Source organism: Penicillium chrysogenum (assembly GCF_028827035.1).
Source record: "Penicillium chrysogenum strain IBT 35668 chromosome Unknown utg000002l_segment0_segment0, whole genome shotgun sequence".
NCBI classification, from domain to species: domain Eukaryota; kingdom Fungi; phylum Ascomycota; class Eurotiomycetes; order Eurotiales; family Aspergillaceae; genus Penicillium; species Penicillium chrysogenum.
In genome coordinates this window covers 3,319,457-3,343,779 of record NW_026622750.1, presented here as the reverse complement: position 1 = coordinate 3,343,779, position 24,323 = coordinate 3,319,457, and the positions used below count along the sequence as shown (strand labels likewise).

At 47.1% G+C, this 24,323-nt stretch overlaps 7 protein-coding genes across 7 annotated transcripts; 3 read left to right on the top strand and 4 right to left on the bottom strand.

Annotated features, from left to right (window-relative positions):
* Positions 1 to 30: 30 nt before the first annotated feature.
* Positions 31 to 276, bottom strand: N7489_004721 (uncharacterized protein; the record flags this gene model as incomplete). The annotated part of the gene is made up of 1 exon (XM_056710473.1): positions 31 to 276. The coding sequence occupies one exon, from the start codon at positions 274 to 276 to the stop codon at positions 31 to 33; it is 246 nt and encodes an 81-aa protein (XP_056568894.1).
* Positions 277 to 4,351: 4,075 nt separating this feature from the next.
* On the top strand, positions 4,352 to 4,552 carry N7489_004720 (uncharacterized protein; the record flags this gene model as incomplete). The annotated part of the gene is made up of 1 exon (XM_056710472.1): positions 4,352 to 4,552. One exon carries the CDS (start codon positions 4,352 to 4,354, stop codon positions 4,550 to 4,552), a length of 201 nt encoding a protein of 66 aa, XP_056568893.1.
* Positions 4,553 to 5,043: 491 nt separating this feature from the next.
* N7489_004719 (uncharacterized protein) lies at positions 5,044 to 6,018 on the top strand (the record flags this gene model as incomplete). The annotated part of the gene is made up of 1 exon (XM_056710471.1): positions 5,044 to 6,018. One exon carries the CDS (start codon positions 5,044 to 5,046, stop codon positions 6,016 to 6,018), a length of 975 nt encoding a protein of 324 aa, XP_056568892.1.
* A 161-nt stretch (positions 6,019 to 6,179) lies between these two features.
* On the bottom strand, positions 6,180 to 7,486 carry N7489_004718 (HNH endonuclease signature motif containing protein; the record flags this gene model as incomplete). The annotated part of the gene is made up of 3 exons (XM_056710470.1): positions 6,180 to 6,647; positions 6,700 to 7,019; positions 7,087 to 7,486. The coding sequence occupies 3 exons, from the start codon at positions 7,484 to 7,486 to the stop codon at positions 6,180 to 6,182; spliced, it is 1,188 nt and encodes a 395-aa protein (XP_056568891.1).
* Positions 7,487 to 12,671: 5,185 nt separating this feature from the next.
* Positions 12,672 to 17,459, bottom strand: N7489_004717 (CAZyme family GH55; the record flags this gene model as incomplete). The annotated part of the gene is made up of 10 exons (XM_056710469.1): positions 12,672 to 14,239; positions 14,305 to 14,796; positions 14,844 to 15,615; positions 15,669 to 15,816; positions 15,869 to 15,936; positions 15,989 to 16,157; positions 16,216 to 16,307; positions 16,372 to 16,523; positions 16,581 to 16,638; positions 16,692 to 17,459. The coding sequence occupies 10 exons, from the start codon at positions 17,457 to 17,459 to the stop codon at positions 12,672 to 12,674; spliced, it is 4,287 nt and encodes a 1,428-aa protein (XP_056568890.1).
* A 1,013-nt stretch (positions 17,460 to 18,472) lies between these two features.
* N7489_004716 (CAZyme family GH18) lies at positions 18,473 to 22,680 on the top strand (the record flags this gene model as incomplete). Its single annotated transcript, XM_056710468.1, has 7 exons — positions 18,473 to 18,503; positions 18,559 to 18,902; positions 18,970 to 18,996; positions 19,065 to 21,458; positions 21,519 to 21,786; positions 21,846 to 22,099; positions 22,315 to 22,680. 7 exons carry the CDS (start codon positions 18,473 to 18,475, stop codon positions 22,678 to 22,680), a joined length of 3,684 nt encoding a protein of 1,227 aa, XP_056568889.1.
* Positions 22,681 to 22,824: 144 nt separating this feature from the next.
* On the bottom strand, positions 22,825 to 23,718 carry N7489_004715 (uncharacterized protein; the record flags this gene model as incomplete). Its single annotated transcript, XM_056710467.1, has 1 exon — positions 22,825 to 23,718. One exon carries the CDS (start codon positions 23,716 to 23,718, stop codon positions 22,825 to 22,827), a length of 894 nt encoding a protein of 297 aa, XP_056568888.1.
* Positions 23,719 to 24,323: the final 605 nt, after the last annotated feature.

The following is a 24,323-nucleotide window of genomic DNA, read 5'->3' as shown; positions in this document are numbered from 1 at the left end:
TAAAGCTAAATGCGGCTTGTCCTTATTACGCTAGTCATCCCGTTCTGCATTTGACATGCCATACAAAAACGAACCCAGCGCGAGGAAGAAACTGCCGACGTTCCAAGCCGTGCCCCATTCCCCAAAGGTGAGCTTAGCAGCAATGAGAGCAGAGAAAAGTGAAGCCATCGTAAAAATTATCATGGTATACCGGGACTTGATCTCCCAAGCTTCCTTTATCAAGATTCCACGGAACTTCATCTCTCGGAGTTTTGGGCGATGCCACTCATTCATCATCATGAGAATATCACTATTGGCCTAAGATTAATATACAGACAACAAGCCAAGCAGTGGTTATCTTTCATGAACACTTACCTGTGTCCATAAATTACCTTCTCGCCCTGAAGAAAGTCATTCAAGGATGCGAGCTTGGGATTAGAAAATGCAAGTTTCATAAGGGGACGTGTTTCAAGGTTTTCAAGCTGTCTTTCGGCCTCGAACTTCGTTTTCTCAGGACAATCCACGTCTATATAGTATGACGCACAGGTTTCGAAACAGTCTATTTTCCCTGTGGATAGATTGTATGGGCATGGGTATTCATGTTCCTGATAATTTTCAATGATGCTTTGCAGTCTCCTTTTCTCGACTTGCAAGTCCTTCGTTTTATACATTCCGACAAACTCCACAGCTCCTCCGGGGCTTCGTAAGTTCATACCCGCAATAGAAATCTAAGAATATTTGTCAGCAAATTTAGTAGAAAACTCTTATTCTCGGAACAGACCTCGACTAGTTCAGCGCTTTTGACACCAGGAAAAGGAATGTATCTTCTCCACCAACATCTATGAGAGCACCATGCCTGCCTGATTGCTTCCCATATGATAGTCTCGTCGGCTGAATCTGAGACTGTGACTGGCCTAACCGAACACTCATATTCTCCTCCCCAGCAAAGAAGAACACAAACATTAGCGCCATCTCCAAGCATTGCCTGTAACTCAGTCCCCAAAGCATTTTTGCGAGATGTGTGGGCAGCTTCACGGCTGTCTCTCGTAGTGGACTCGAACTCAAAGTCCGAACTTTGCACTTCTGCTTCCGCCCTATGTGAATTTCTATATCCACGGGTATCAAGGCGATGGGGTCGTATCGTTCGACCTGCAAGTTTTTGTGGTTTCGTTTCCAGTGGTGAATCTTCCCTGATGCGGGCCTGGCGGGTATGATGGGCAATTGTAAATGGCAAAGAAGGTATTTCGAGTATAAAATATGACAAGGTTCTCTGAACCAGGGTAGGATATCGACGATTATGATCTCGCGATGTTGGAAAATAACCTCGGTTGAAGTTGTATACAGGTTCGTCGGGTACGGCCTCTTCGAGACGACTCGGCATTAAATGAGCTCTTTCCGGCACCAGGAGGTTATTCATTTCTGCGCTAAAAATTTTGAAAAAAAACTTTAAATGTAAGCCATCCACTGTTGGAAGTAAGGAAGTGTTGATAAATAAGCTATATCATCGCGAACCAACGATGAGGCTGAGTTATTTACCCCGCACCTTCGTCAATCTTGCAGGCGCCTAACGTGTGCCAGCAAGGTTTTTGCAGCAGTATTAATACGATGGCTGATAAAACTGCGGTCAGATTATTTTTGGGCAACCTACTATGAATCTGCGGACCACAGCCCGTCCTATAATTAGACCGGCCCCAGCGTGAGATCAACCACTACCCTAACCATGCTCTCGAATCTGTGGGCTGTGAAAGGCAAAGCTGAGCCTGTCAAGTCCAAGAAGGCCACAGCCGCCCCATCCAGGTTCGTAGAATGCACTTATCATTGGCTCATCGCCTTGGCCATATCAGCCTCGCAATCAGCCTCGCAATAATCGATACGCTAGATCTCATGCCTACATATCTGAGTGCGCTAGTTTCAGATTGCAGGCATATTACTTAGGATGCGGTGACCGGAGAACAATGGCTGGATTGTTTTTCCAAGAATCGATCCCTAATTTATCCGTAGACCAAGATCTTGGGTACTATTTGTGTCACAATTTTACTCCAAAAATGAGTATTAGGCAGCCGTCTCCCTGCAAGCTGGATTGTAGGGATCAGTTCCAGGTTTCTACGGTATTCTGATAGATCCAGCTGTCAAATTGCGGGGCTGTGAATAGGCTAATTAGTTGGAAGAAATGAAATTGTTGAGGCTATGATGGAATTGCTATTATGGTGACCTTAAGCAGTCTAACACTATGGCTAGAAGTGCTCTGAAGTATAAATTATGGAGCTAGACATGAATGCATGTGATGATGTGCATAATCCTTTCTGAAGTTCATCGTCACCTAGAGATTCTTTTCGGTTCTCTGAACTGGTGTAGGATAGTGGGAGACCTAGTAGAGTGAGCTCCGGTAATGACCGATATTTCTTTCGAGGCTTACTAGTTGAGAAGCAAAGAAGGACCAGAATCCTGATGTATCCGCCGGGAAATAAAAGACGAGACGAAGGGGGAACTTCTACCACCGTCGTTTGTTGCCCATGCCGGCGATAAAGGAAAATATACCGGCCTACGTCGTGCGACACGGTTCCAGTTCCTCGATGAACGTACTGATATTATTGGTAGTGGAGATTTTTGTCGCAAAAACCCCTGCGACACTGGTTTTTGCGGGCGAGAGCTGGGTGACAATCATACCTTCCATCCAATGCAAACATCCCAAATAATTTATAACTGTTTTTCAGGAACGAAGGGGCATCACGTATCATTGAGACAGTTGGGACAGGATCGATACTCCGTGCGAAATGGTGTGCCCAGATTTGTAGTGAGCGCTAATTGGCCCGTGAGATAAGTCCTGTCGAGTGTGTTCAGCTGAAGGGGTCAACGCAGTCAGTGATCGCGCGACGGGTGATTCTCGCCCTGATTCTCGCCCTGATTCTCGCCCTGTCTATAGTGCACTCACCCTTGTCACCCCCGGTAAAGCGGCGCACACCCATTTCTCACTCGGGCGACACCCACCGAACTGAACTATTTACCGCGCTTAAGCCGAACACCGGCAGATCAGTAGTTAAGTGAATGATTAATTTATATTTCAATCAGACACCTCTTCCACTTTCGTTGAAAGTCTCAGAAACTCGGTAAACAGTCTTGTAGAACTTACAGTCACCGAAAAAAGATGTTGGAAGAAAGAAACGGGTAAAGGAAAAAAATGAAATGTATCTTCGTTGGTCACAACTTCAAAAATTGAGTGTTTGACAACATTTGGCCAAGCTTCAACGGGTTGACAGGTCGAGCACCCGCACGTCCTACCGTGACCTCCTCGCTTTCTGCAGTCTAGATGGACAGACCCACACAACTCAACACAACCAGCACAATAAGGCCAGGAAATCAAGTCCATCATTTTTAGGGATGGAATTGTAGGCGCTTTTCGGTGATTCAAGGTTGAGTCGCTCACAAATGAGATGATCACAACACGAAATATGAGCTCTGTCAATGCGGATTGCGTATCTCCCACAAAGTCTCAATTTAAGAGGGCCGTGAAGGATTCAACAGTCAGCCAATGCTTGACCGACTCTGCATCCCTTTTCCCCAACGCCACTCTTACTCGTCTCTCTTGCTGAGCACGTAAACGCATCAAAAATGTCGCTGCAAATGGTTGCTGTAAAAGAAAGACGTGGGTTTCAACAGGCCTCAATCAAGAGAGGTGTCCTTCAACGCTTCCTACCAAGTTGGTAAGTGAAGAGAAACCTATAAATACGTCCTCTACCCCTGCAATTTGCTCTACGATTTATTCACTCGATTCTGCAAAGTCGAGCAGGCTTGTGTCTGACGCACTCGATAAGTTCTTCCCCTTTGATCGAGTACTGGAATTTATACCGTACTAACATTTATAGTATACATCGTAGACCAGCAAATCAGACAGTTCCAGTACTGTAAGAGACGTGATTCCAAGCAGATTCACTGTCCCATTCACGCCAGCCGATCGAAGATACGAGATTTGGATTAGCTGGTCAAGGTGTCTATGCGAAGACGTCTCTGCTATAGCGAGCTGATCTACTGTCGCGGCTCCGGTTGACCACAGATTTGAAGTGCAACTGCTCACACTGTAGGTATATGAGCCCACAAGTCCTTCAAACTGCACTGACCCGAAAGACGCGGGACAACCAGATCCGTGGACGTTCGACCACAATGCACCAGGGCAAGGGCAACAGCTTCTTGTCGTCTCTTCATCCCTGGTCTTGACCATCAGAACATGTGAGTCGTGGAATTTCACGCTGATGTACTGGCTAATAATTGACAGTGAACCTTTGGGGGCTCACCAGAGCGGCCCTGTTAACCCTGCAGCGCATGACGCCAGGTCGAGCGGGGAACGGAATCCGACAGTCATAACAAGGAGAATAAGATGCATCCAAAGACAAAACAGCTTCACAACGCGCGCAGCGAACACCCGACGAGCTTGCAAGAATTGGAACATGGCAACGCAAGCAGGGGCGTGTTTCAAGCACAGGAGACAGAAAGGAAAGCCGACAAGCAGGACATCTCGGTGGTTGAATGGCTGCAGATAGACGAACTTGGCGCCCACAGTCACAGCAAGGCCGATTAGATAACATTTTGGAACAAGGAGACAAAAGCAACAAGAGGGGCAAATACAGGAGAGAACATACTGACTGGAAATCGTGGTGGTAATAAACAGCACGACGTTGCAATAAAATGAAGGACAAGGTGCAGAAGACGAAGCAATCATACCTGCTCAACATGCATAAGTATGCGGAGAAAACCCTAGAACCCTAAAGCCAAGACCATCTAATCCGAAAAAAGCGACAATAATGCAGGTACCGGTGGGCAGGAAGAGCGAATAAGCGACGTGCGTGGCAGAACAGTCCATACGTAGTTAAGCCACCTCTTTTTGCACCGTCTCGCGCACACGTACATCCGTGTTGACTATTCCCTTTCTCTCACTTCCTTCGTTTCAGGGCATTTCGGCCATGTATTATCTCGTAATTTCAATACGTCTGACACCTCTATTCCCCTCTCCCGAAGCAGCTTTCCTCGGTAGGCGCACTTAACAATCAATCGCGAGTGGTCCAACCAAAGATGGCTCCAAACCTTGCTCCTTCCAAGCATGAGCTTATCTACGACATGATCCACAGTGGCGAACGATCTATCACTAAGATGGCACTGGCCGCTGGTTGCAACAAGAGCACCATCTGGAGAATCTCTTCCAATATAAGAATGTTTGGCACCGTCAAAGCACCGCCAATTAAAGGCGGACGACCCCGTAGTATCACTCCACTCATACTCGAGGCTTTATGCGACCATCTGATTGAAAAGCCTGCCTTATATCTGGACGAAATGGTGATTTTTTTATGGGACGAATTCGCTCTTCAAACAACGAAATCGAGCATCAGTCGCGCCCTTAAGTCCAAAGGCTGGTCAAAGAAGACTGCTCGGGTCAAGGCACGAGAACGCAACCTTGACCTTCGGGACGAGTACCATCATTTTATCTCAGACTTCAAGTCTTACCACCTTGTCTATGTCGACGAATCTGAATGTGATAAAAGGATAGGCTTCCGGCGAACGGGTTGGTCCCCTCTTGGTACTGCACCGGTCCAAGTGTCGAAATTTCATCGTGATCAGCGCTATCAGATTCTGCCTGCGTATGCGCAAGACGGCATTGTTTTGTCTCGAGTGTTTAAGGGTTCAACCGACGCCTCCGTCTTTGAAGATTTTATCGAGCAGCTTCTCCAGCACTGTGGGAAATGGCCCGAGCCAAAGTCTGTGCTGGTGATGGATAACGCGTCGTTTCATCACTCGGACAGAATTAAACAGATGTGCTCAGAAGCTGGCGTAAAGCTAGTGTATTTGCCTCCATATTCTCCTGATTTGAATCCTATTGAGGAGTATTTTGCTGAGCTGAAGGCCTTTATCCGGCGTAATTGGCAATCCTACGAAGAAAACCCAGCTCAAGGATTCGATAACTTCCTCGAATGGTGTGTTGACGTTGTTGGTGCGAGGCAGAAGAGCGCGGAGGGACATTTTCGGCACGCTGGCCTAGCTGTAGAGATATAGCGCTACTGCGGCAGCAGGGTTCGGGACTAACCTCACGGGCAAACTAGAACGGATTCGTTTACGGACATTATTGCGAACCATATTGTATTCTGGGCTCCTGCAACATTCGGATATACGAACTGCATATATTCTTCGACATGTCAATGTCATCGTACCAATTTCTAATGCACTGACAGGGTATCTAACCACCCGCCAAGTCGTAAGCCTGTAAGATATCCCAAATGTGTCGATCCGTCTTCTCTGACATCTAGCTCCTCCATATCACGAAGGACCCGCTCAATATATTCGCCAGCGCCGCTAAGGTTCATAATAAGTGCAATGGCGCGGTGGACACCGAGAAGCCGGGGTGATGGCGGATCTACCGTGCGATGAGGACTTAGGGTAAGCGATCGTGTGACGGGAAACAAGGGGTCACGTAAGAAAGGACTGCGTTCTGTCGAGTCAATCCTATACTGGTGTCGTGTGCCAGTGCGTTCGAAATAGATCTTGAATTCGCCGAATAGCCGGTGGTAGTCCAGCGTTAAAGTGAGGGCGTTCATGGGACTGTCAATTTTGGGTCCATCAATAAGATGGATTATTCCGGGATCGAACATGTCCAAGATCCGAAGAGCATTTTTCTTTGAATCGCTCTGTGCATAACATTAGCACCGTCAAAATACCAATCCCAATAATCGGGCATACCAAATCGGATTCACCAGAAGCTACCGTCGTCAGACAATGAGGGAGAATGTGGGCAACCTCCAAGTATTGAAATTGATCGCTGGACTCATCCTTCAATAGGTTTCCGTCATCATCAGCACAAGATTCCGAATTCTCCTCGAACCGCTTTCTGGCTTCTGCTCTATCGAATTTCCGAGACACTACACAGCGGTGGCGGTCGCGCATAAGACATTTCTGGCGCAAAACAGATACACGTTGCCTCGTTCCGGTCGGTGTTGAGCTCTGCAGCGATGATAACGACGTGGGCGTTGGTTGTGGTGTCTTGACTGATGATGCTCTAACTATAACTGCGAATTAGCATATACTCACTAGAGATCAAGCATATGTATATGTAAGGAATTAACGAACGGGGAAGGAGAAAATTTTCAACGATAAACTCAGCAAACTTTTCCAGGACTCCATGAAGCTTGTTTATTTGTTCTGGTTCCCATGAAGAAAATCCCTCGAAGAATACCAAGGCGTGAGTAATCTCAGAATCAACGGCATGTCCTTCATCAGAACGCAGGTCCTCATAGATGTATGTGAGGAAGAAAGTCATAAAGGTATCCGGCGATGTAACGTGCTCGAGAGTAGCCTGGATAAGTGCCGCAGGCCGATAGCCCTTCCGCCCGGTCTTCTCGGAGCCATAATGCTGTACAAGCGTGATCACTAGGTTCCTTGCCGACTCATGCTGTTGTGGTGTTAATGATAAGGGTATTGAGAAGTCCAAAACCCCCTCTAGGGAGGACTGGTGACGGTGAGTCGCCATCGCTGGGAACTTGCGAGCCTTAGCGTGAGGGGCGAGTAAGATGGTGGAGGAGGCATGTGATGAGCTGACTCATCACGGGTCAAGGTCGGCCCGACAGAATCTCCACAGAACGCAAAGGTAGCGAAGTGCATTATACGGGTGCACTAATAGGATCGGTAGCAGGCTTCGAGTGGGAAACTTAATCAAGTCCCAATATTGGCAAAGAAACAACATGGCTTAGATGGATATCTTCTACAGGCGGAAAACTCACATGCTCCTGGTGTTCAACGGTGTTTTATGTTCAACGTTGATGTGAACGTTGATTCAACTTTCTGACATCATTCACCACCCGTACATTGCCAAAGGTGCTTGAATGAGAACACTCAAAAAATACTATCATGTCGGCACAGTACCAACGAATTATGACCAAAGAAGTTAAAGTCTCCAGAGCTCCTGGAAGCACAAAACACCCTCGGCCAGTCGGATCAACCCCCAAGTCGTGAGAAATGGGACTCCCTTCCACACGCCCTATGAGCAACAATAATTTGGCAGCCATGTTCCTCCTGGAAATATGCCCCAAACAAATTGGAGGCTCGAGCATCATGTGGATGCAGCAACTGGATTAAAATATCCTTGATTCGATCGTGCGTGTACGTACCACTATTGTGGCCACATATTGACATCCATAGTCCTCCTAGGAGCCGGCGCTGATAATAATAACCCGCAAAACCTTGACTGTGGATGGTGGGCATGACCGCTTCAGCCCGAAACATTTAAAAGGTCATAATTGTCCTCACGGTTGATGCTTTCTTGTCCATCTTTTGCTCCAATAACTTGCCAGTACAACACCATCACCAACGAAGCCAATCAATCATGGATCACAACCTATCACAGGTTCCAAAGAAGTCCAATACCCCAGACACAGAAGGCCACAATGGACGTACATGCCAAACTGGTATAGTTATTTTAGATCCCCTTCTCGAGGAATCCATCGACTAACATACCTATTTCATGAAGGCAATGAATTGGCTGAAAACTTCCGTCGTGTCAATGGTCTATTCATCCACGGGAATCGCAGCCACACAAGCCAGGTTTTACAACCGCCTGTTGGCCAATCCACTGGCCCTGTAGCTACAGAGGCAGTTACTTCCGTTGGTACCTCTCTTGGTAGCTCAAGGGCCTCTACGTTGTCTCCAAGCGTCATAAGGGCTGAAAACCAAGACCTGCCCCCTCTGAACGTGAAAAAGAGAGCAGCCGAATTTTCAACCGTCCCACGAAAGCGACGCCGGCATTCATACTCCACCTCACAAATACCGGGCCACCCACAACTGGCGTATCAAAAGAGACCCCCATGCCTTATAAAAATTAGTAGGAAAATGGTCAATGGTACAATTCAATACCTACAAACGCTATCCGACCGCATCTTGATCTCCGACACCATTTCCCCCAGGGAGTGGGCCACTATGCACCTCGCCACCCAATTGCTTCAGAGCAGGTACGAAGAGATTATCGTGAGGAAAGAGATAGAAACAGACGCTGTTCCCGATTCTGATTCCCCACCAACACAGCCAGAAGAGAAGTGCCGGAAGTGTGCTGCTGCGGACGAGGAGCGGCTGTATGACTGAGACGCGCCCCGTTCTTTTTACCTTGTCGGCTATATTTTGATAGCGTAACCGGTCATTTGAACTTGAGGAGCAATTATAGTGTTATGCAACCGTTAATCGGCATTTGAGAGCCTGTTGAGCTCCAAATCTATCAGTACATGACTAAGGGACTTCCAGGTGCGAAGGATTTGAACGGTTTCCTGTGCGATGTCACTACGCTCAGGAATAAGAAAGAAATGTACAAAACCAGCTGCATCTTGATCTCCAATTAATGCAATATATTAGAGAAATCAGACAGCGCGTGCGAAGCCAATCGGGGATAGCAATGAAGAAATAGCAATTTCGCAAGTCAAATTGCCTCGAATATCAAAATCAGCCACTCCTTACATTATTCAACCCGCTTCCTTCGTAATGGCGCAATAGCTCCGTGCCCTACAAGTATCGAAATATTTGTGCTATTCTGTTAATCAGCTCATGGCTGCTGGTCCTGATAACTCGGCAGTTTGGCTGTCACTTTGAGTCTAAATGTCAGCATATTAATCCAAGTGACTCATTATGGCATCAGTTGTAGACTATATTAAACTGTAGTATTGGTAAGACAGGTAATTCTAGAACGCCGAGGCCCAAACCAGCTGTGCCAGTATTCGTCCGAGAATTTTGAGAGAGCGACTCGCCCTGCTGAAAAGCGAGCTTCCAAGCCAAAGGCATACCTAGCCATAAATAAGTCCACCGGATTATCTCTCTTCACCTGGCCAACATGGTCGTTGCAGCGTCAACTAGATGCTGGTCGCATGGAAGTTGCGAGTGATCATTACATGGCCATGTAAGTGGAACTCTGTGCAACGCAATAATCACTGGCAAGTTTGCCACTTCATGGACCTACCAATTATTGTAATAACCATACCATGTCTGATCCGATGCGCTCGTTGACTCATGAGCGAAACATGAGGCCGCCATTACAAAGAAGCTGCCGCAGACTCTGGCTCGCTTGATAGCTTCCGTCTCTTTATTTTTGGCGCGTTGTCGGTCATAGGAAACCTAGAATCTGTCCGTGGACATCATTCCCTAGCGCTGTTAAGGGTAACAAGATTCTGAGGAAGTTGAGTTATGTTGAGCAGTGCGGTCATTTGTCAATTCGCATTGGGTTTTTAATTAGCTCGGAACTCAGGTTCATGATGGCTGAACAGCTTATTGTCAGTTATAAAAGGATACACGTACCGTTAACAGTTTGTATGTAAGCACTGTGGCTGATCGGCCTCATCTTGCGACAGTCAGTCGAAGCTGGCATCTCCTATCACAGCCGAGAGTCGAATCCTTAACACCGCGCGTACAAAACAAACGAGTTTTCACTTTCTCTCTTAGTTCTTGCACGTTCTGAATCCGAGAAAACACCGCCCTGTCATCATGTCATCCAACCTACCCAAAGACAACATGATATGTGACCTTGGCACTATCAAAGCCCAATCTGAGCTCCCCATTTCGATGTCGGCCCCCACTACCCGCGAGAGTCATACGGCGGCCACTACGAAACTAACAGAACCTCACCGCCGCGGTAGATTGAAGGTTGTTACGGGGCCTCCCAAAAGCCTTTGCCTACCCCATTTGTGTGGTCTGGAAAATATTGCATCCGTCCTGATTGTAAGGCAGGAGTCACCATGGGATACCTATCGGAAAGTCATTACGTATGAGAATGCTGGCAAAGTTACAATTGCCACACGCCGCACTCGCCCGTCTCGCATGGTAGCCATCCGGACATACGGGAAAGAGAATGCTCGAAGATTGATTTACAGATTCGGACGCCTAGAAAACAGGAACGTTCTCTCCTTACATGAATGCTACATGCACGAAGATCTCGCGTTCTTCTTAGTTGACGACTTGCCGCTGACGCTGGCGCATGTTGCCGCTTTTCCATCTGTTTATCCTAGCGAGACAGAATTGGGATCCATTATCTGCCAGGTTGGTCCCTCATGCCCTTCGATGAGCTGTTCTGACATTTTAGATCCTGGATGGTGCCTGCTACTTATCTTCATTTGGCCTTACGAACCAATCACTGGCCTGTGGTGACATATTATTTGGCATTGACGGGATCATCAAGATAAGTTTGTTGACGGCCGTATCCTTGCATTATCTGACTAACATTTCGCAGCAAGCTTGGACCTTTATATAGATTGCACGCCAAAGCAATCCGAAATCGCATATATTGTGGCTCTTCCGTCAATCATGATGCGGCTCATGCAGAAATATGACAAAGATCGCACACGTCTGAAAATACCACATATACGACGATAGAACTCTCTGCGTCGTATGTAGAGGCTCTCAACATTACAACACTCGGCTAACTGGATCACTATACTAGACATGCTATTTTTCCCACCTCTAAGAGCATCTTCAATAAGGAGAGAAATGCAGTATTGTCCAGGGAAATGAAATATCGTTGCAGTTGTTGAAAAAAACAAGTGGCAACATATAATTCAGGACAGGCGGCTGGCACTCCAGCGCATCACTCATGAGGCCGAAGGTCAGGCCATAGGGATACAAAAATCCCGAGATGTTTTGCAAGGACAAAAGTCTTTCCTTCAGACCTTGAGAGGAGTCATATCCGTACTTGAGGCCTCCCTTACACACCGCCACCCGCCACCCAACCAAAAGAACTTTACTTGCCTATATTCATATCTTCTTCTTCCCAGACGGGGAGACATTTTAAGTCCCGTGTTCTTCAGTTGAGTAAGACCTACGGACACTTACCCCTCCCACATAATAGGTTGACCAACGGGTTCAATAGTATGGTTCGAGAGGCTCACTAGCGGGCTTTTACAGTATGAGCCCCGGTCCCCAAAAGCGCCCAGACTTGCAGCGTCACTTTCCCAAAGGGGGAGTGGAAATATGGTGCGAATGCGTATGAAAATGGAAAAGAGCCGTTCTTCCCTCGCCTTTAGGCAGATACATGATATTTCTGGTGTGCATCTTCTCAGTTTGTACCATTTCATGCTGACTTACAGACACCACTCTGAACTGTCAGACGGACCCAGCTTTCCCTCATCTTGGAATAGTGTTGGTCCTCAGTAAAAAGCTTGGATGAAGTACGGAAGACGCCTCCAATGGGACGAACGCACGGCATCTGGATCCTTGATCGATTTAGATCTAAGACAGTAGAAGGGCCCCTGCCCATGCACCTCAGCCTACCATCTCCGTTCTAGAACCCCAAACAAGAGGCGGAACCTCAAAAACATTTTGTCGCCGATAACATGCCCTGAGCACGTCAGTTTTATATGACAGTTCCAGTAACGATTGTTCCTGGACCAGCGGTCAATGCGTGATAATTTTTGAGCGGCTTAGGCTGGGCTGTAGGCATCTTAGCGGTGTTCGGATGATACTTGAATGGTGCTTGAATTCTTGAAAATGATCATGAGAGGAATCTATCCATTTTAATACTCGAAAGGTCCTTTGTGACTGAAGATGGCCTATTATATCTTATGGTCTTGGATAATGTGGGTTCAATATGCATTGTTAATATCTAAAAGAGATACATAAACGGTGTAGATTAAAACCTCCCCGACCACCACCCCAAAAGACTACATACACTCAACTGGAAGCATTTAGCTTTATAGTTCATCATCCTCTCCGTCAAAGTGAATATTCCATCCATATGTCGGGCCCACACAATATGCGCTCCCAACGAGCAACTTGGAGTTACAACTGTCCGCATTCAGGGATGGATTCACTTCCAAGAACAAGCTCCAAGGAATCGATTCTTGAACACAAATCGCGGTGCAGGTTACTTCAAGCTCCTCATTGCTCACAACGTGCCATTTGCCACACCGCAGAGTTGTTCCATTGGCGACAGGCACGTCATCGGGCGGTGTAATTTCCGGAATGGCGTAACCATTGGCATAGTCTGGCGTAGTCGTATCCGTGTCTGGAGCATCACCCGTTGAGTTTCCGGCCTGCGGGCCCAGACAGATGACATGTCCGTAAGCTACGTCGCTGTTCATGTGCAGGTTTGTACACTGGTTGTTGATCCACGAGTTATACTTCTTCAAAGTGAGGCCGTCCTTGTATCCGACATTTTGGGCCTTTTCGATAGAACTGCAGGTATCGCCTGTTTGAAGAGTATAGATATTGTCGCACTGGAACGGGATGCAGATCTTCGTGCCTGCGGGAATATCGTTACAGTCTCTCAAATTGACGTTGCCCATGAAAAGAGCAGCAGAGGCGACCCTGTGTGTCTGAGAAATCGAGTCGCAAGTGTCTCCTATTATAGAAGTATAAGTGACATCCGAGGCACAGAAGTCGGTGGTTGGCTCATAGGGATCGATGACTGGCGTCAAAGGGTCTGGGATATCCGTGGGCACAGTGAGTCCGCACTCGGAGTTAATTTCTTGTAGCTGTGATTGCCAGACTTCACTGTAGTAGGAGTAGGGAGTGGATTGCATCTTTTTGTAACGGTCCACTCTGCAAAACGAGCAAAGCTCGTCGGTTGACTCGTCAAAGGATGTTTGTTTATTCAGGACATCTGTTGGCAAAGTAATTTGGGTTAGAAATATTGAATAATTCGCAAACTCGAGCGTGATATCGAACTTACCACCGCAATACTTCCCAGTATCGGGGTCTTTAACACAGGACTGATTCCACGACGCCCAGAACCTACCTCCCCTGAGAGTAAGCGGGAAGTTGGTTTGGTCGACACTGGCACAGTTGTCTGTGACATGGTCGAACCACGACTTGATGGAGACTTCGCATTCGGCAGAGCAGACCTGCCCAGTGAGCGTGTCATTTTCAAAGCCGCCATACCAACGAGCAACTTGAAACTTTTGGGCATCATCAGGGCAGTCGATCACTTGCGTGAGCGCGGACTGACAAGATGACGGAAGAGTGTTCAGCAAGTTTGCATCATATTGGTCCTCGTATAGGTAAAACCCGGTGAAGTTGCGTCGGCCTATAATATCGTTCTCGGCACGGAACCAACCTAGCAAAGAGGAAGTGTATCCGTTCTTAGCATCTCTGGACCAGATCGCTGTTTCACCAAGGGGGCTAATTGATTGGACAATTGCCTTTGTAACAAGATTGACCAGCCAAATACCACTGCTTTGCTCCACATGGAACCCTTTGTCTTGACAGTTGTTCGTTTGCAAGCAACCCTGAGAGTATGACCTGAACCAACTATAGAGGCCTAGGAAGGAAGATTTAGATATAAGCGCATCATCACAAACCGGTTCGAAAATATATAAAACATACCTGCCCCAAGGATAGAGATAGATTCCGAGTCCACAATCCTCACTGCCCACGAGCTAGTGCACGTATCGCAATCAACATCCTCGGGATCATCAGGGAATCTCCCAGGCGTGAAAGGTTCTGGCATTGGAGGACTAGGCTGGAAATAAGGCGATTCTGTTTGAATCATCCCCATAACCAAGTCCTTTGCTCCAGACAGCTGATACTGGTAGAAAACACTATGCTCAGACGCTGTACCATACATCCACGTAGGTCCTTGGCTTTCCACAAGAATGCCTCGTGCCACGTAAATATCGATCTGATCCTGTGAAATCGCGTCAAGATCGTGGTCTGCAACCCATGCCCACATATTCTCCATATAAGCTGAGGCTTGTTTGGTAATGCGAAGCAAGAGCGACCCGGCAATACAATCCTTACGCAGTGAGGAAGCTTTCTTGGGACAATTTTCTGCCTGGAGATGGGACCCTATAGCGCCACCCACGCGGAAATGAGAATCTTTTTGATATTAGCAAGGCTCTTGGTATAGGGAGTAACCTACGTACCCCAAATTCCGGCAGATCCTTGAGTGGATTCATGGACATTCCACTCCATGAGAACAGCTCCTGCTGTAGGCCCAGATGCAGTAAACATCATATTTTGAATCTCGAGAATTCCAACATCTCCCTCCTTGCCAACTTGAACAGCCACACGGGGATTCTCCATATCCTCAAATCTGCTACCAGTTGCCATGATTTGCGGCCAAGCCTGACCAATTATTCGGGACCCGAGTGGTACATGAATGGTATCCTTAATCGTATAGACTCCATAGGGAATATAGACAACCGAGGAGATATTCGCCGCAAAGGCCAAAACACTGTTTAAAGCTGCTGTGTCGTCCGTGACTCCGTCGCCCTTTACGCCGTAGGCCTTCACATCGAACACTTGTCCACCACCCAGATCGTAATACTGGGGACGGCGCCTGGTGAAGAAGTTAAATGTCTCACCAGCATAAGACTTACTTCCAGTTAACGACCTTTTGCGACTGATAGATGGCAATTGAGTCTGTTGGGCGAAATGAAGCCCAGTATCGTCAGCATAAAGGCCAAACCCCCAAGCGTCAAGCATGACTTCATCTCCGCCAGCCAAGAGAGGTTCAGTACGGGTATCGGCAATAATGGCCTTTTGGACATTGAAAAAGCCCACGTTCTGTAAAAGAACTGCTGTAGAGTTTTCCTGGTGTAAAGATGTGCGGATACCGGTCGGTGTGTTGGCTATGATAGCATCAACTAGGATATAAGAACCAACAGACTGGCCATCACTTGTTGGCCCGCCAGCCTAGTAGGAATTAGAGAAATATGGGAAAATAGAAATAGCAAAACGGTACTGACGCCTCCAACGACAACGATTCCAGTTCCACACGACTCGATGACGACATCTTGCATCGTCCATGCCCAGTCCCAGTGAACCTGAACCGCTGTTTTGCAGTTCACGAACACTAGTTCGCTTGTGGTAAATTGTTGATTACCAAGATATGCGCTGCCTTGTGTCAGATGGCAGCTTCTCGGGTGCTGTGTTGTCTGATTCTTACCCAAAATTTCCACCCACAAAGGTAAGATTGCCCATAAAGCCTCCGCTTCCGTTCTCCATGTAGATACCCTTTCTTGCATCAGCCTGGACATAAAAAAATAGGGAATAATGGTGATGTTACCTGCTGCGTATTTCCATCTGCTTGAGACATATAGAAGTCTATATTCTCAAGAGTGGTTCCCTGAGCGACTTGCCAATGGATAGCGCAGACGTAGGCGTTAGGGTCAGTGTGGGTAATATCCATCTTGAAGTTGCGAACACTACGCAGGAAGTTGTTCGTATTCAGATACCTGAATATATGTATGGTGTTAGAATATTTTATATTCAAAGCATATATGCTCGTCTTACCATTCCTCTGAATCTGCAACATAGACATCGGAGGTGATCACGCCTAGCCCAACGAAACTCGCAGCAGCAAGGATAGTTGGGTAGTCCATGGGCTATAATTGGCAAGAAAGGGTCAGAGCCAGTTGAATCAATGATGGAAAATGGCAGGCATCTTACATCGCCGAGGAATTGAGTGTTGTAGTACTGTATAAGGGGACTGCTGATGAGATAGGTTCCAGGAGGAAAGAAGACTACTGCGGGATAGATCGTACTGGAGCCACAATTGACTCCACAGCGGCCGCCATCCGAGATCGCCTTATTGATCGCAACTTGGAAATTAATTAGAGAAACAATTTCTCTCTACTGTGAGATGGCGGGCCACTTACCAGTGTCATCAGTCACACCATCTCCCTTTGCGCCGTAGTCTTTCACATTTCTCCAGACCTGCGAACAGTTTAATAAACTTCCCACGCGGATATAAATTGAGACTTGATCACCTTGTACCCGCTTGGAGCGAATGGGCTATTTCCTCTCTGTTCGAGGTTTGCCAGCCAGTAGTTGGAACCAGAAGTAGCACGCTTTTGTAAACTAGCCTGATGGGGGCCTTCCGCAATCTGATACTCTATTCCATTATCCGCAACGTACTCAAATAGTCCATTCGCATACTGGAGACGCTGCGGAGGCCTGTTGGTGTCGTTGGACTTTGTTCCATATTTTGCTCGAACCTGTGCGGACAGGGCTGCCTCCTCTCCAGTAGAAGGGGATGGTGGTGAAGACTCTGCTAGCACACGAGCAGCTTCGGCAAGATCTTCCGGGATCGTGTAAGCAAAGCTCTTTTTTGTTGCGGTGCTTATTTTGTCGCGGCGTTTCGTTGGAGAACCAGAGCGGGAAGTATTCGCAACAGAAACGGAAAGCTTAGCCACGGCATCTTTCGAATAATCCAGGGGAGGGGCAAACTCTCTTCTCTCAGAGCCTTTGGCTGTATCATCCAGAATGTAGTTGTTGAAATTGATATTGTCGATGCGCAGCTTATTGATGACTGATAGCGCTTCCAAGGCCTCAGAGACTTTCTGGACAGCAGCAGTATCTCCAAGGTGGTTCATATTAGCGGCCGGGGTAGATTTCGGTATAGCAGCATCAGTGGCAGCAATTTCATGACGTCCATAATGTCGGTGTAAATGATCATGTTTATGGTGTCCGGCCCATACAGCAGTGATTTGACATACAAGCATAAGCCAGGACAAGGCTGATATAGTCCCCCGCATTTTGACTGCAGGATCTTGAGATATGCCACCAAGTTTTGAAACTCTTCTTGGACTCAGCGAATATAAAGAGTGGACTGTTGAAAGATAAAGAAATCAGACGGTACTGAAATGCAAACTACCCACGGTGCGCTTTCGCAAAACTGTTGGCGCTTCTAACCCAATTCATGTGGGAGGTTACATCGCTTGCAATAGTCAAAAGGGTGGAAATGAGATGTCTTGGAATTTCTGCTTAGCGAATTCAACGATCCACATATTACGACTTCATAAGTCGTTCTATAAGGGATTCACATGCACAAATCCCGGCATAAGATCCAAATCAGAACCGTGCCATTACGTTCGGGGGTTATACTAGGCAAATATCGGCATATAATCGACCGGTGAAATCCGTGCCCGAAAGCGAGGAGCGAATTTCTCAAGTAATGAAAAAGAATGAATGGCCCACAAAGCATAACCGGCTGCCTATTTCTAGTGGAGGGTCTACAAGAAAATAAGACGGTTTAGCGAAAGAGTCCAGTTTCGGAAAGACCGAAATATATTCCTACGCTTGACCGAATAGGAGACTAAGACTAATCCTAAGCGAGGTCGTCATTGGCCAAAGTTAAACCAGCGGCCAAGAAAAATGGGAGAAAGGAGCCAAGACCCTACTGAAGCAAGTGGAAGACCCACTCAGGGATCCTGATGGTCGGATTGGATATAGCGAGGACCCAATTTCAATGACTCCATAGAACTAGGAACAAATACTACACTGCTATTCCAGTAGCAGGACTAGTAGAAAAGAAGCGAGTATTTAGCGTAAATGGATAGCCTACACAAGATTCTCATGTCTCAGAGGGCAAGCACCCCACAAAAAGGGACTGAGAGATCGGGCCCTGGTAAATGTATAAAGATTCATGGTTTGCCAAAATTCAATTTCGTAAAACGAGGTTCTCAAATCAAGATGTTGGGCCGATACTTGGTGACGCTCGTCGCTTTGACATGTGTCCTCTTGATACCGGTTATAGCACAGGACTGTAATGCGGATATGCCTTGTGCTACTGGTTGCTGGTAAGTCCTTGCCTAGTAACGTGGGTTACATGCTTGGTATTAATTCTTCTTTTAGCTCAAAAGATGGCTTCTGCGGGACAACCCCTGAGCATTGTGGTGGAGGATGTCTCGCGAACTGTGACTATAAACTTGGATGTGATGCAAATAACCCCTGCGAAAAAGGATGCTGGTAAGGGATTCCACCCTGTCATTATGTCGGCATTCCATAATTCTGTCAATCTCATTGTGGTTATCATATCATATAGCAACAATTTCGGATTTTGCGGCCATGGGCCAGATTTCTGCGGTAAGGACGTTTGTGTGAACAATTGTGACCGCAAATCGGAATGTGACCCTGGCTTCGGATCCGAGTGGGCGGAAAGCTCGACTTGTCCATTGAATGTTTGTTGCTCGGAATTTGTAAGTCGTCACATCGTCGGGTGTATATGGGTTTTGGCAGGCACTGACGGTTATTCTGAACATGTAGGGGTACTGTGGAACAACCAAGGAATTTGTAAGTTATACTAAACCCTGCACTTAACCATCCGCTATTTAGGTTAACAGTGTTCGGTCTGCGTATAGTGCGGAAACAAGACTGTAAATCACAAAACTTGCTCAAAAGACCGATATCTGTCTAGAGTGGTGGGCTACTATGAAGGATGGTCCACTCGGCGCCCCTGCCATAGGTTCTGGCCCGAACAGATCCCACTTGGCGTCTACAGTCACATCAACTTTGCGTTTGCCACGATCGACCCGGAAACATATAAGGTCCTGCCAGCCGATAACAGGGATAAAGACCTTTATAAGCGAATTGCTGCCTTGAAGACATACGATCCTAATGTGAAAATCCTCATCGCGTTGGGTGGTTGGACCTTCAACGATCCTGGTCCCACGGCTACGATTTTCTCCGACCTTGCTGCCTCTGAAACCAAGCAGAAAATTTTCTTCGAATCTTTGATCAATTTCTTGTCTGTTCATGACTTTGACGGCGTTGATTTGGACTGGGAGTATCCCGAAGCCGACGATCGCAGCGGAAAACCTGAAGATTATAAAAACTTCCCGACCTTCATGGAGAATCTCAGGAAAGCCCTAGATGGAACAGGAGGGCGAAACACCCTTTCTATCACCTTACCTGCCTCATACTGGTATCTTCAACACTTTGACTTGAAAGAATTAGCGAAACATGTCTCGTTCTTCAACATTATGTCCTATGACATGCACGGCATCTGGGACGAAGGAAACAAATGGACTGGGTCTTATCTCAATGCCCATACCAACCTTACTGAGATTAAACAAGGAATGGATCTTCTGTGGCGTAATGACGTGAACCCTGATCAGGTGGTGATGGGTCTTGCATTTTACGGCCGCACGTATACCACTTCGGGGGGTTGTGTTGAGCCTGGGTGCGAGTATTTATCGGGAGGCTTTGCCGGAGAATGCAGCCATGAAACTGGTATCCTTCTCAACAACGAGATCATGGACATTATCAACAAGAGGAATCTCGAGTCCAAACTATACAAGGAAGCTACTATCAAGGTCGTCACCTGGGATGACCAATGGGTTTCTATGGACGATAAAGAAACCCTGGGCATGAAGGCAGATTTCGCTCGCGAGCAATGTCTTAGTGGTGTGATGGTTTGGGCTATCAGCCATGACACACCAACGGCAGACTTCTCTCGGGATTTGGCAAAAGTGTCTAACAGACAAGTATCCATGCAATTTGATAAAATCGATAACGACACGGTCATTGAGAGAACCGACCATAGCCAATGTCGCTGGACAAATTGTGCACAGCCATGTCCAGCAGGATGGTCTATGATCAAGCGAGCGGACAAATGGAAGACATACGAGGGTGAGCCAATGATGGATTCCACTTTTTGTTTGGGCGTCGGCTACGCCTCATTTTGTTGCCCACCTACATCGCCCCTTCCAAAGTGTGGCTGGTATGGCTACAACGATGGTAAGTGTAAAGCTGGTTGTGAGGATGGAATGCTCGAGATTGGCTCAACCAATGAGGGATGCCAGTTTGATGTCCCTCAACAGTACCAGTCAGCTTGCTGCTCTCCTACAGATGACAATGGAAAAGAACTGAGCAGTATGGCGCTATACAACACGTGCGAATGGTCTGAACCACTTGTCCTTTGCGACGATGGTAAGTGCTCAGGCACGAAAGATACCGTGTTGGTTGAATCGAGCCGCGGCAGCGGCGTTACCCATTGCAGTGCTTGGAATAACGGTGAACGTCACCAGCACAAACGCAAATACTGCTGCGATGCCTCGAGAAAGAACAAGAAGTTCGAAAACTGTGAATGGCATGATGGCAGTGACCTGATCCACCCAGTCACGTCCGACATGCGTTGCTGGTCTGGTTGTCCCGATGGCCAGATCCGTGTAGCAATGAACGATGATGGCAAGTGCCTTTATGGTGGTGCTCGGGCATACTGCTGCGATGGCACCGACTACACCGAGACAGAACATCTTTCGGACGAATTGCAACAGTTTCAAGATGAGCTAAGCGATTGGATCACCAATGCAAAATGTGAGCTCCATCTCACGAAAAGAAGTGGCGGCCTCGAGGTCCGTGAGGATCTTTGTGAGATTGTTGCGAAGCATTCTCTGGTTGTCAAACTAGCTGCACTTTTCGCTGGCTACTTGAATTTGAGTGGAAGGACAAGCCACTACAATCGCCTAGCCAATATCTGGAACTCGGTCTCTAATACATTCGAACATCTCAGTACCAGATACATGCTTCCCTGGATTACGTCCAATCTTACATATCCAGAGTTTTATCGACAGGGCTACGAAGACACTGCAAGACGCATTTTACAAGTGCCTGAGTGGTACGATGAGATGATTGCTGATTCTAAAGGCACCATTTTCTGCACATTAGATTTGTGCGAATACGGCGATGGCATGTGTGATCAGGATGAGGATACTTTGGGGCTGGTGCGCCGGCAGACTCAGTGGACAGAAAAGGTTACCAATGGATCACCCCGTCCTTTTCTTTAATTGACTAACGAATCTTACGCTTTCCAGAGAGATGTACTTGTGCTGCTGGGAAAACGAGCAAAGGCAAAAAAGGAATTCATTGATTGCGAGGACGATGATAAGACCAAAACGAGAGTCCACTATACTCGATTTGCATATCCTGGAGCAAGCGAGTGGCCCTTGACATCCGTTCAAGCTCGAGAGGCCATTGTCAATGCAAAAATGGGCAGTTGCACAGAAACTGAAGTGCGCGAACAGGAAGCCACTGAAGCGGACCTCAATGCAGGGGAAAACAATAGCCCTCCGAATATTAACAGTAAGTGGATGTCTGTGAAAATAAAAGCAAAAGGCCCTATGAACTAATTTTAGTGGCAGCGGAGCACCTCATTGAAGTAAAACTGATGGCCCTATTTATGCAATGGGCTGTCAAAGGGGACAATTGTGCTGTTGACTGCGGTTTCTTTGCTGATTTCTTCACTCAAGAGGTTATCAACGGCGCACCTCGGACACCAGGAAGCGGTCAAGACCTCAAGCGTCCTATTGATCGCGTCATGGAACAGTTTGGAAGCAAATCCAATAAGGAAGTATTCCGACTGCTCCGACAGAGTATCAATGTGATCAAAGGTGATGTAAGTATCATCTCTTTCCGCTGCAAACTCACCATGGACAAGTATTAAAACAAATCATGTTTAGCTTTGGAGCTTAAATCCAGTTCCAGGAAATCCATTAAAGTGGCCGGGGATGGTCCAGGATGAGGATCCTCGCAAGGCATTGACTCTAATACGCGATGTAGGTTGCTTCACAACACAAAATGAAAGCTACATGACTGACTGGGATTTGCTAGACTATTGCGGTCTACAACTACCAAAACATGCCGAGAGTCTTAGAACGGTTCAAAATGGTCAACGACGGCATTCGCAGTGAATTGAACCGCGCAGCAAAGGCATATAAATCACAGAAGGGCAAGGACGTCGACCTTGCAGACTGTTGGGACCGGTTTTTCAAACAGAGAACGAATAAAATGCTAGAGACGGGTCGCAAGTTTGTTAACACCGCGATTGAGCAAATGCGCAATAAATGGACTCACAATCCGGAGGCTAGCGTTATGTGGAATGCCCAGGCTCAGGAGGTCCGCGATGCTCTGGAAACTCTGGAGAGCCACGTGGGAGAGATTTACATGGCTGATCTCGAGCTTGAAGAACTCAGTTAGTCTGCCGATAAGTATCTAAACAATTTCTATCACGACATGTATATTTTTGCACTAAATATACGAATGATCCAGTTTGAAATACGAAGTTTGTGATGGACGAGTCATTTGTGATGTTACAAATCAAACACAAGTTACTTGACTATCCTAGATGATAGGTCTCTGAAGCTCATGATACTGAGACTCCGTGATCGTCTCTTTTCTCGGCTCGCTAGGATAGCAGGAACGAGAGAAAAGATCGTAATCGGACGGACAAAGGAAAACGTCTTCCTCCTCGACGAGTGAAGAATGTCCATCTGTATAAATCACTTTCCCAGGACGTTCCATCCCCCAGTCTCCCCATTGTTGTTCTCCAGTATTCAGATTCTCACAAGACAGAGCAAACTGGAAGACAGATGTCAGACAAATCCTGAGCGATCCATCGTAGTGCTCTGAACACTCATTTTCCGGATCGTGTGGATCAAAATCACAGTCAATCACGTTAACGTATCCGACCATACCAGACTTGTCATCTGGATCTGAGCTCGCCAAAATCGACCGCATAGAGCGGTCATCCAAGACAAGGCAGTAGTCAAATCGAGGTATACCGAGCCCACGATCGAAAGCCCGGCTTTCTACCCATTGTATGTGTCGTTTGCGAATAGCATCGGTCGAGGCTCCTTCTAAGTTTGGATCCTGAACGATAACATTTCGATAACCCTCGTAAACAAGGCTATGGACATCAGGCTGGAATTGGAACTCTTCCAAATCTCTGAATGCAGCCATTGCGGCGTAGCAGTACCAATTAAGCTTCGCGATCACGGCCGCCCAGTCCTGATCAGATGTGGTTGTATAGCTCGTGCGATAGATAACATACCCCCATGGCCAACCTCCGGTCTTCACAGACTGGAACCGAAAAAACCGAGGGATCCAACCATTCCAGCCATTAGGCCATCCTGGTTTTGTACTGAATCGCTTTCTTCTCTCAAGAGAGGTTTCCTCGGGTGGAAACTCGGATGATCGCCACGGCGTAACCCATGACTCGTCGTGAAAGATGTCCATGTTATCCGACATGACTCTTCAGGTATCACAGAATGAATCCAGTAGGCCCGCTACCTCCGCTTAATATGGTTTTGTCTGTTAGAGATTTTTTTTACGAGCGTTCGCTAGTCCACTAGCGTCTTGGCGACTGAGTCATTCGCGGCACTTACTAACCCTCTCTTGGCATACACATAATGAATAACTGGCTAAAGCTCTAACTAGATATATCGCGATGGCATTACATAAGTTTATCCCCCTCTAGTCGTTCCACCTTCTCTATCTCCAGCTGGCTATCAATTTAGACGCCAATGCATACAAAATACTTAACCCACAAGCTGGCACATGAGCTTCCCACCAACGGATTCCAGTTATTGAACTGCGCCGCCGTGATCCCGTACTTATGCTATAAAAAAAACTACACTAAAGGGAGAGGGGGAAATGGGAGGTTTGAACCAAAACCGTGGTCTTTCGACATTCAAAAGGACCATTCCCTCCTTTGTACATCTTGAACGCCAATGTTGACCATTTTACGATCATATTTAACCGAGCTTGCCCATTCATTTAGCCAGGAATATCCATCTAGTCAAGACAATGGCGAGAATTTCAAAACAATCAAAGAACGCCAG